At 37.3% G+C, this 12,129-nt stretch overlaps 2 protein-coding genes across 2 annotated transcripts; both read left to right on the top strand.

Annotated features, from left to right (window-relative positions):
• Positions 1-844: 844 nt before the first annotated feature.
• Positions 845-8,464, top strand: PKNH_1323700 (conserved Plasmodium protein, unknown function; the record flags this gene model as incomplete). Its single annotated transcript, XM_002257990.1, has 1 exon — positions 845-8,464. One exon carries the CDS (start codon positions 845-847, stop codon positions 8,462-8,464), a length of 7,620 nt encoding a protein of 2,539 aa, XP_002258026.1.
• A 1,128-nt stretch (positions 8,465-9,592) lies between these two features.
• PKNH_1323600 (prolyl 4-hydroxylase subunit alpha, putative) lies at positions 9,593-11,092 on the top strand (the record flags this gene model as incomplete). The annotated part of the gene is made up of 1 exon (XM_002257991.1): positions 9,593-11,092. One exon carries the CDS (start codon positions 9,593-9,595, stop codon positions 11,090-11,092), a length of 1,500 nt encoding a protein of 499 aa, XP_002258027.1.
• Positions 11,093-12,129: the final 1,037 nt, after the last annotated feature.

The following is a 12,129-nucleotide window of genomic DNA, read 5'->3' as shown; positions in this document are numbered from 1 at the left end:
ATTTCAATCAAAAGATATTTTCATCCGTTTACGCAAGCATTTATGTGTTTTTCCCTTCGATAACCTTACTTCGAATGAGCTCCCACTTATGCGTTCTTACGCGCACCCATGCACACCTTCTCTTCGCGTTATAGAACATATTCCACCACTTCATGCATCCTGCAATGAGGGACTATGGTCTTTATTTTTCAGCACTATCTTCCTTCTCAAAGTTTTTTCTCTGTCCTTAAAAAAATTAAAATAAATCGTATTGAAATGGAAAGGCCTTATTTTTACAGCGCCTTTGTCTTGTGACTACTTTTTCTTTTCTTTTCATTTCTTTTGTTTTTTTTTTTTTTATTCTTGTATTCTGATTTTCCTATCTCTTGCCCTTTCGATGGTGAGCACTTCTACCCCCACTTATTATGTAAGTTAATGATGAATACTGTAGTGTAGTCACCCTTTACATTACCCATGCGTTACTTCTGCTTATTCCTCTGGAGAAATGTGTTAATCGCCCAGTTTGTTCGAATGTGTATACGCATGGCGGACACTCATTTTGATCCCTTTCCCATGTTTTTATTTCACTACTATTTTGTATTTATTATCACTTTGTTCTGCTCACTGGGTATGCAACTTACTGATTCACTGACAACCCTCTCTCCCCCTATGGGTTTTACTGTTTTGCATAGCTGAGCGGAAACGTTGACGCCGCATTATGCCTATGTACCATTTGGGTTTCCCAGCACAAACATTTTAAACAAAAACTTTTCTTTCCATGTGGACAAGAAGTACCATACAGAAATTTATGGATAACAACAAAAAAAAAAAAAAAAAAAAAAATTCCATCTTCAACAATTTACAGATGCGTAAAGAAAGACCTCACATTGAGGAGAAGCCCCACCCAGTTGTTACACATAAGCGTGTTAAGAAAGGACGAAACATAAAAAAAGGAAAAAATGGAAAGCATCCCAAGTGGATAATCATTAAAAACAACTTCGGATTGCTATCCAGGTGGAACTCGCTTACACATATCACTAATGCAAATATGAAGGCAAGTCGAATAGACAAACATTTCTTTATTAAACCTAGGACATGTTTCTATGATGTGCATTATCAAAAGTGTGTACGTTTGCACAAATGGAATAATAATTTAGTTCAAATGGAACGTTCAACAAAGATCGGCTCCAAGGAAACCGAAGAAAGACGAAACGACAACAGCACTGTTGACGGAGCTCATAGGGATACTACATGTAGGAGTTCCATTAACAACTTCGCTTCCAATGGAAGAAAATTTAAAAGCCTTCTTAGTGACAAATCAAACAGGATGGAAAAAAATCCGATGCAAAAACACTCTTCCAAAGTGCATGGATTACAAAAAGATGCCTTCATAAAAAAGTACCTCCCCACCGAGCGAACCGCTACATATAACATCGTCACGAACGCGGAAAACATAAGCGAAGACCCCCTGTCCATTTTTAAAAACGAATCGGATAAAATTTTAGAACATATTAAAAAATGGAAAATGAAGAAATCGACTCTTTCCAGAAGGGTTCACATACCTGACTATGTGGACGGTAAGGAGATCCCTTCTCCAATTCCGAATGAAGTTGCCCCCAATTATGCAAATTTCCTTAGGGACAAAAAAAGAAGAAAAAAAAAAACAGATCCCTCTGGAAATATGCCAAAAAAATTGGAAAGCTGTACCAGTGCTGAACAGGCCCATTGCAGCTATGCACATGATGAAAAAAATTACTCTCCAAAAAATGAGTTACACATTCGAAGCAAGACAACTAAAAAGGGAACATCACATGCAATGGCTACCTTCTATAATAATAATAATAATAATAACAAGGTAAAAAAAAGCTATTTAAAAAAGGAAGAAATTTGCTTCAATCAAAACGGAATTTGTAATTTCAACCAGATGGATAAGCTCCACATTGTAAGTGGGCTGAACATGGAGCGAAAACTCACTCTGCTCGGAGGTAACTACCCAAAACATAAATCTCCTTCTGATTCCAAACATTGTAGCATTGGTGAAAGGCCCATCCTTGCAAACATACCTGTCATAGAAGCGTTATACCAAAACGAGCAAATGAATCAACGGAAAAAAAGAAAAATTGATACCCAAAGTAACAGAAATGCATTAATTAACAGAACGATGAACTGCACAGAACTGCTGACTGATCTTGCTCCCACACATCTAAAGGACAGCTCCAAAAATGGCGCCCATGATTCCAGCCAAATGGCTAGCAATCAAGTGAAATGTGCTTATTTACCCAAAGGGCACAACCAAGACATAGATTTTAAAAGCGATATAAAATGGAACAATTTTATTCTAACTAACAAATGTGCAGACACTGAAAGGTTCGCCACTCCACCTAACAACCTAAGCAATGTCAAAATTTTTATCAAAATAGGCAGTTCACGAGATATTCATGATACCGCTACCAAAAGGTTATACTTGGAAGAACGTGCCATTGGAATCAGCAGCAAACAGAGTGAATGCAGAGAATCCCAAAATGGAAATAATGGAAAAAAGGGAAATAATGGAAAAAAGGGAAATAATGGAAAAAATGGAAATAATGGAAAAAATGGAAATAATGGAAATAAAAAAGCTCCTCTAACCGATCGGAAGGGGGGATTCGAATTAGGGAAAAGGAAAACTCACTTACTCGACCAAGGTCCCGAGGCCACCCAAAGAAGGAACCAAACAAAATATAATGGCAACTCTTCCATTAGTAATGAAGAAGAAAGAAGGAAAAAAACATTCAGAAAAATCACAACTCATATGACCCACTTAGGAAAGACACCTGAATCCAATTTAGAAAGAAAAAGATCCAATCATAATATTACTCTAAGGAAGGAGAAAGGCCCTATCGGTGATGCAAATCCAACGAAAATGAAAATTTCTAACTTGTCAAACAACTTTTTTAAAACGAAAATCCTAACCCATTCAAATAGGACGAAAGAATCAGAACAATTGAGACGAATTAAACAAATGGCTAGCACATGCAAAACGACAAACCCTACCAATAAAAATGCTAAAGCAAAAATGAGGAGAAAAAATAGCCAAAGTGAGTTGAAGAGAGTAAAACCTACAATAAATGACACAAGCGTCCAACCCTTCTCGAATGAAATGCAAAAATTAGAGGAAAGGACAGACGCACTTCAGGAACGAATCAAGGCAATCCAAATGGACACTAATAAAAATACAAAAGGGATTATTAACTCCAACATTACAGCATTACCAATTTATAACAAAATTGAAACAAATTTGAAAGTTCGTGAAGGAATGACCGATCGGGATAGCTATTCCAGTGGAGAATCAGAAAACATTTCGCGTGAGAAATTTTCACCATGTAGCAGCGGGAGGACAGAATATGCAAGCTCCGTGTCATCACCCGATCACAAAATTAGTGGCGTTCACATCATGCAAGAAGAAAAAAAGGAGACAGGCTCACCGAAACGTTCAAATTATAAGAGCCATGAAACATTGCTATACGAACTGATAAACACAAATAACAATAAAAATAGAATTAAAAAATTTATTCAGGAATCTGAGGGGAGGCAAAAATTATGTACAAATGGATGCAGCCAAGATGCCCCTCACATAAATGGAACAACTCATGTAAATACTATCTCTGTAAATGTGAAGACAACTGGGACGAATTCCCTTCAGGAAGAGTGTCACAATGAAAACGTACTAAATGACCAGCAAGAGAAATCTCAAAGAAGCACTTCAAATGGTCAAAAAAAGAACCTAAGAAAAAGCCATGAAACTTTGCTATATGAATTAATCAACGCGAATGATAACAGATTGAAAATTTTAAATTTCCTGAAACGATCCGACAGACGAGAAGATAGTTTCATCCAAAGGGGCGATGCGGAAAAGAACTACCCCAAACAGAGTGAGCACGAAAAGAATCGTTTAACGGAGGAAGCCATTAAAATTATACCACACATATTGGAGGTCCCACCTCCCTTACCCTCCCACGCAACCAGTGCAAAAGCACCTATGACGAAATGTATACTGCTCGAATCGAAATCCACTCGACCCATCAAAATAGTGGAAAACAAAAATGCTCTAAAGTATAGAATTTCGAGCAAATACCACAATAAATATGGACCCCAGAAGGAGATCAAAGCACTGACGACTAAAATGAAAAGCGTGAAAGAAATGAAGCAAAAGGAAAGAATCACAGTATGTGACAAAATTAAAAATGGACACAAATTTATGGCGAATAAAAAAGAGGAGAGAAAACTGTCTGACGTGCAAATGTGTGGTGCACCATGTGAGGTAATTCGTAGACCCCCTAACAGTAAAGTCATCTCCAGAGGGAAGGAAACCCAGAAAAAGCAAATTGTAATACCAAAAAAATGTGGAAGGGATTATTTAATTTTAGAGAAATTGAAATGTGGAACCATCGAACATGACATTCCGAAACGCCCCAGAGGTATAATCATCAAAACAGTCCATGTTAAGCATAGAAATGAAAACAAGAAAAATATTCCTTCAAACAATTTGATCATTAAAAAGCAAGTAGACAACCGACCAATAAAGAGCACACATGCAGAAGTTGCGTCGAAAGTTCCTATCCACTCGCACATGCAAATGATCCAATCTCCAATGGCGGACCAGAATAGAGAAACTACCAACGAGGTAAAAATAAAAAAATGTCCCATCATCCAACAACTTATCCCTATCAAAAATGAGCAAAAAACGAAAGGGGAAGTTCCACAGCAACAAAAAAATAGCAAAGAAATTGTTGAAAAAATACTTCAAAGGGACAAAAAACATTGCGTCCAAGATAGAATCATAAAAGAAGACCATACTGAACATAAACTTAGCACCACCACAGACAGAGACGAAAAAAAAAGAAAGTTACTCTCTCGTTCAGATGCTAGCACAAAGATTAAAGCAAGGAAGGTGCAAACTGAAATTACTTTCAAGAAAATCAACATACAAATGATTACCACAAATTGGGAAGACAAAATTGAGAAAAATGAACAAAGTGGCAAAAATGAAAAAGGGAAAAGAGTTAACTCTGCTCCTGATGTAGAAGTAGCATTCAACGAAGAAAGGAAATTCTCAATTGTTAACCCACATAAAAAGGTGGATACAGAATGCAGCCATATATTACTAGAAAATAAAAGCAGGCCACATTTTACCAATCCAAAGGAAGAGGCCTCTCTTTATGTGTTAAAAAAAAACGTTCAAAAAATTTCCCTCAATAAAGACATCCAAATGAGTTTCTCCTTTTATGTAAGCAAATTCGTTGTGAACCGCCCAGTGGGAAAATACCTATTTAGCGCATTCTCGAACAGAATGTACATCCTGCTAGCCACTTTTCACTTGAATGAAGTCCTCCACTTTGAAGAATTAAAAGAAAAAAAACTAGCAAAAAAACAGAACAATATCTCACGTGAAGGGGGAAATATTAACCTCTCATCAGCAGCACAAGCACTCACAAAAATGAAAACAATGTTTACCATTCATTTCTACCAAATGGAAGGGGCACACTCTGTAAAGAAATGGACCACTATTACAGTCCAACATTTAGAGGTCTATCACTGGAGTGGTAAAAAGGCTAACCTAATGATAATGCACAGACAAACAATATGCCTTAACAACGTGGAAGATATAAAACTAATCCGCCAAGTGAAACGACACCTAGCAAAAGTAGACATTGCAACAAAGGAAGAATTAATAGGATCCTCCACATGGCTTAAAGCAAAAGTGCACTCAAATCATTACGATGCAGGAAAAGGAAAAAAAAAACATATTAACACCGAGAGAATGGGATGTGAGAATAAATTTCTCCACAGTACTATATTCATTACAGTTCCACTTGTAAAATGTACCGTAAAAAGTATTATCCTGTCAAGAGAGGAGAGGAAAAAAGGAAAAAAAAAAGAACCAATCAAATGGTCGCATTACCTAGACATAGTAGGGTTAACAAAACTGACTTGCACACAGAGGAATATACCAAACAGTTCCTTCACTACATGTTCAAAGAAATCAATCGGAGGTAGACACATATGCACATGGGATCTTCCAGGAAACGGAAAAAACGCCCCATTCGAAGAATCAAGGAAGAAAATAGTTCCTGCAAAATTTAGTGAAATGCATTATGAAAGTACAACATTATATATGGACAATAAGGTTGCTTCAGATAAAGTCCAGAGAAAAAAAATATGCGCTAATCTACGCACAGAAGGAAATAAATATGTGCTAGCAAAGAAAGAAAATTATGAACTTGAGGGGATTATTCCCGTTGTACAGGAAGAGGCAGATTCGCAAATCACAGCGCAGGGGGTTTTGTCAAATGTCGATGAAGAAGAAGGCAGAATTACGTCAACATGTCTCACAGACAGGAATATAGAAAATCCGGAGAAAGGTGTATTTACCATAAAGAGGATTATACGTGAAGGATTCCTTGAAGGCAAAGAGACGCTAATGATTGAGGACCTAAAGGAGGGTTATCAACAGATGGAAAGTGGGAACCCGGTTCAGTTAACATATGAGAACCTATTCGAGCTGAAAAGTGGGACCCCGGTTCAGTTGCCGCATACGAATGATAACAGAATGACAAACCAAACTACGCAACCACCCAACGGAGACATCGAAAAAGAAATATTCACAATCAAACAACTAATAAAGGAAATTCTCACAGAAATGAAAAACGGACTTGTGAAAGAAGCAAAAACGAAAAAATCCAAAATTTTCAGAAGGAAAAAATCGCGGCTTAAAGAAGTTAATATAAATTCTGACATAAGCAATTTCAATAAAAAGGGCTCAAAACGGAAAGATGGAAAGGGCACCTCCATTGAAAAGGTAAAAAAGAAAAACATAAATGTAACTGCCCTTTTTAGCAAAATGTTACCATCCTCCTTGGAAGTAGAACGGATAACGAATACACAGGAAAAGGATTGCCTAATGGAAATATCAATTGAGGAAGATGTTCAAACATCTACTCGCGAAGTTACGGCGATGTCGGATGTAAGCGGTGAATGTGAAGTCCTAGTGGGAGCCGGGTTAAGTTATCATAATGAAGACATGATGATGGAATATGTGCCTTACCGAAATGATGTTATTGTGGGGCATCTTCTCAGTAACAAAACCGCTGCTACTATGGTGGAAGATGTACACGACCAAGAAAATTTGATGCTGATGGAAAATGTAAGTGAGCACATTGACGTCATGGTGGTAGAGGACGCAAGTAAGGGGAGTGCGCCCATCATGGTGGAAGATATAGGTAGGAATAATTTCCCCATTATGGTAAATACTACTAGCAAAAACGCCTCCCTCCCATTGGACGATCGACAGTGCCAAATCGAAGTGCCACACATCGTGGATGATCTAGTCAGAATGTTGGAGAATTACGAACCAAGTAACGAAAACAAAAAGGATGATACTCCCTGTAGAGACCCAAAAAAGGAAGAAATACGAAAGGAAATTAAAAAGTTAATTGAAATGGTAAAAGAACTGAAGCAAGAATGTACGAAAGAAATGGAAAAGGAAAAATCCATGATAACATATTTGGAAGAAACGAATGGCAAGGCACAAATAATAGACCTACCTTTTACGCAGGATGGAGCCATGTTAGAGGACTCACCAATGCACATTTTAACCCTTCAAATGAGGGAGGAAAAAATAGAAAAGGAATTTCAAAATGGGATGATAAAAGATCACGAAGGAAAACAGTCTTACATACCTGATATGAACAAAATAGCAACCACACTGCCCGAACAAATAGACCTAAAGAAAAAGTTAAAAACTTGCAACGATTTGGACAATGTCAAAAGGAATAACGCCACTAGACATTCTTCAAGACAAAAATGTACCAAAAAAAAAAGCATATTCAACGAAAGAGTCAAAATGAAGCTAATGATGCGACAGAGCCTCAAAATGGGCATTTCGAACGAGAGAAAAGAGAGGAAGAGGAAAGAAAAGGAAAAAATGAAGCAATTTTTAAAAGATATTTTAAACGCGGAAACAATTAGGATATTTCTGAACAATCAAGTTGCTGAAAATGATCTACACGAGCATCCAAGAAAAAGAAGGTCACCCTATGTGACAGCAGAAGGGGAATACGTGAACGCGCGCAGTGAAACCGCTACATGTGTAAAAATGGATATGTGTACCCATTGGCCCACAAAATGTGTAAATCCCTTAAGTGTTAACCCCCCATCACCAAGTGCTCAAATACCTCAACTCAGCCAAAACATTCTTGACAGAATAGACCTGCCCACGCCAAACGATGCATTCGACGAAAACACCATCCAAGGGAAAGAAACTGCAAAGGAGGGAAAACAAAATGAAACTTCCATCATCACCACATTAGAAAGAGACGAAAAAATAAAGAAACTTATGAGCAAGAAAAGGGTGACATTAAACGAAAATTTAGCAATGAAAAGAGCATTTTTCAATACACAGAAAAAAGCGGACAGGGAAAACATTACCGATGATTTCTTCTGTTAATGCTCGTGATAGTACGCCAAGGGGGGGAAAAAAAAAGAAAGTCATCCGATCCTCCATTCAATTTTGCAAAACTTAAGAGCGCATACTTAATTTTCCTTTAACGCACGTCAAGGTGACGGTACATATATGTCCCGAGTAGGTAACACAAAAGTGGGCTATATGAGCCATACATTAAAAGGAATAATAAAAAAAAAAAAAATATAGATAAAATCTAAGAGTAAAGAGAAAAAAAAAAAAAAAAAAAAAAAAAGGAGATAAAATAAATCAGAGTAAACAGTATCTCCGCATGTATCCTTTTGGATCATATCATACATTGCGCAAAATTACCAATTCTATTTGTACCTTCACGTGTACATTTAAGTGTGCATAAAAATTTAAAAGTACATGTACGCATTCTTTTACTTATACGTACCGTGCACGCATTTCTCTGCTCGTACGTAACGTGTACGCACATATATATTTCTCCCCCGCGGGGTCCAAAATTTTGCGAGCTAACACCCACTCACATGTATACACTTACGAGTGTGGGCAGGGCATTACAAAAAAAAAAAAAAAAAAAAAAAAAAAAAAAGAACAAACAAGATATGCTTATCGCGTACGTTTACGTGGAGGTGTACATATTATGATCGTTCGTCAAAACACGAAGCGAAAGAAAAAAGGAAAGAAAAACGCTAAATGTAAAAAGTAGTTAGCTGAACGGTGACAAGTAACCAAGCAAACAAGCAAGCGAACAGTCAAAAGGATAAAGCGGAAAATACAGAAACCCTGAAACTTTTGCTAACGAAAGTATGTGTGTAGTGCAATCGCCCAGAGAAAAGAAACAAATACGCCTTGTATACTCACCTCCTTTTCGCTTAATCAGAAGAAAGGCGAGAAAAGGGAAAAGATGAAAACTCCGCTACTTCGTGCATGTGCATCCAAAACTGAAGTAATAAGAGACCAAAAAAAAAAAGAAAAAGGGAGAGCCTACTTAGTGTGAGTATACTGCATAAGGAAGAGAGGGAGGTAGAAAACACGGAACAAGTTGTAGTTGGGAAGTACCCTATATAGAGCCAGGTAAAGGACGGACAAAGGAAGAACAAGTCGTGAACGCCGCTAGCAACACTAACAACGCCAACGCCGCTCACAATGGATGCAACAGTAAGCGGCAAGAATCCCGAGGGCACGCAGAGCAATCACCATGACAAGGACGCGAAGAAGTGCGTGAATAAGTATTCCAAGAAATGCGCAGAACAAAGGGATGAAAAACACGACGCTGTGAAGGAGAGTGCCACCACCACACTGGAAGAGAAAAAGGACTTGAAATATCAAAAGAACCAATTCGGAATCAGATTGTACGATAACGACCTAAAGTACAGTGATGACATTCAGACGATAATAAAAAAGGTTATTAACGAAAAGAATATCCATTTTTTCAAAAAGTACTCTTCCTTCCTCCTTTACCTAAGCAACGAGGTGGAGTACATAGACATCGATGATCGGAGTAAGCTACACAAGAAGGAAGCCAATGATGAAAACACCAAGGTGTTTTTTAAAATTCAGCTCACTCCACATAATATGAGCATTATTTATAATATACTGGACAGAAAAATGATAGAAAAAATATTATCCTTATGTGAAAATAAATACAAAAAAAGCAAAACCTCCATCGGATATGCAACAGATAAACAGGAAAATTACAAAATTACAAATTCTTCCAACAGAACAAGCTCTACAGTATTTCTATATACAATTAGAGATCGATCCATGATAGAGCAAAATCAAGTAGATAGCGAAAGCTCTATCGTCTACACAAAGGATGAAAGTATTATGGACTTAGAAAATACCATATGCAATTTAGTTAAAATACCATTATGCTATCTGGAACCCCTAGCCATTGTAAAATATGAGAAAAATAATTACTTCAATGTACACCATGATGGAACCTTTAGAAGAGCTACTCTTCTAATATACCTAAACGACGTAGACCAAGATGGGGAAACCATTTTCCCTCATTATAATTTATCCATCAAACCTATTCAAGGGTCTGGTATTTTTTGGTACAATAACATTCCCGTGGAAGATGATTATGCCATTACGTATTGTGTAAACCGGATAAACGAAGTTAATGAGAAAGAAAGATTGAAAACTTTTCAAAATTTGGAACCCAATGTGAACTCCTCCACTTCGTCACTGACACAACCCACGGCGACTGTACAATCCTCCCCTACAGAAGACAACCACAGTGCCAATTTTTCCTCATCTAAATGTATACCCCCCAATTCCACCACCACGAATATGAACAGCACAAATTTGAACACAACAAATGTGAACACAACAAATGTGAACACAACAAATGTGAACACAACAAATTTGAACACCACAAATCTGAACACAACAAATTTGAGCACAAACGGAGATGACCTCTCCAGTACCTACAAAAATCCCATCAACAAAACGGTGGACCTAATTAATTTTTTGAAGGATAAGTCGAATTTAGAAAAGTTCTCCATCGATATAATTAATGATGAATTGGGAAACATGTACATCGCTGATATGACTATGTTGCACAAGGCCAACAAAGTTTCGGATGAATACAAATATGTAATAAATTGTTTTTTCAATATTAATATAGTTAGGAATGTATGAACATTGAGCCTGCTAATTCCTTTCTGTGTGTGTACACTTTGCTCCTCATCCTTTGAGGAGGCACTAATCAGGCAGTTCGTGTTCAACTCGTCCATGCCGTACATGAACAGTATGGGGCCAAGTTGAACCACTGGACATCGTAACTTTACATAGAATGGATACCATCAAGTGAACTAAAAAGAAGATAGCATTCCTTTTTTCCAGTGAAAACAGGAAACAGTCGGGGATGATGCACCTTCCCCTGGAGTATAGCAACAATTGGGGAGTGCGTGCGGGTTGGAAAAACACAGAACAAGGGGGAAACGCATAAACGGGCAATTGCGCAGAAAAAAAAAAAAAAAAAAAAAAAAAAAAAAAAAAAGCGGAAGAGCCCAAATGATCAAATGACGTTACTTAAAAATGTTTCTGATATACGGATACCAAAAGGATATTTCGCATTTGTACACACACGCGTAATGTCCACAAGAACTTGGATAACATATCTACTTGGAATTTAGCTTGACACATTTTTCTCCACTCTTCTGTGATGTATTACTGCTGCATTTCCACTAAAACCTGTTTATAATTATCTCAAACCGGTGTGCAAAAGTGTCATGTGCAAATGAGCAGACACGAAGATTACACCACACCCCCGCACGCAATGATTCCCATGGTCTATACTCCATTTTCCTCTAATTAAATAATTTGCGTATGTTTTATCACACTTTATTTAACCGTGCAGTACTGTACGTCGCTTTGCAGTATTTCCCCTTTTTTTTTTTTTTTTTTTTTTTTTTCTGTCCTATAATTAAAAACGTTTCATGATATACTCATTCATACGTTTTTTACGCTTTTTCTTTTTTTCTCCTTGTGTACATAACTTGTATGAATTTTTCTTTTCCGCCATTCGGGTCATTTATTTATTCTCCATTAAGCTGTAAGTTTATGTCGTGACCTGGATGGCGGCGCGAATTGGTTATCCTTCCCTAATACGACTTAACAAAAATTTGTTCAATCACCTAACAGTTCTACAAGGCCCTTCCGACGATATCTGGACG

This window comes from Plasmodium knowlesi, assembly GCF_000006355.2.
Source record: "Plasmodium knowlesi strain H genome assembly, chromosome: 13".
NCBI classification, from domain to species: domain Eukaryota; phylum Apicomplexa; class Aconoidasida; order Haemosporida; family Plasmodiidae; genus Plasmodium; species Plasmodium knowlesi.
The sequence above is the reverse complement of the archived record's forward strand: the minus strand, read 5'-3'. Positions and strand labels throughout refer to the sequence as shown.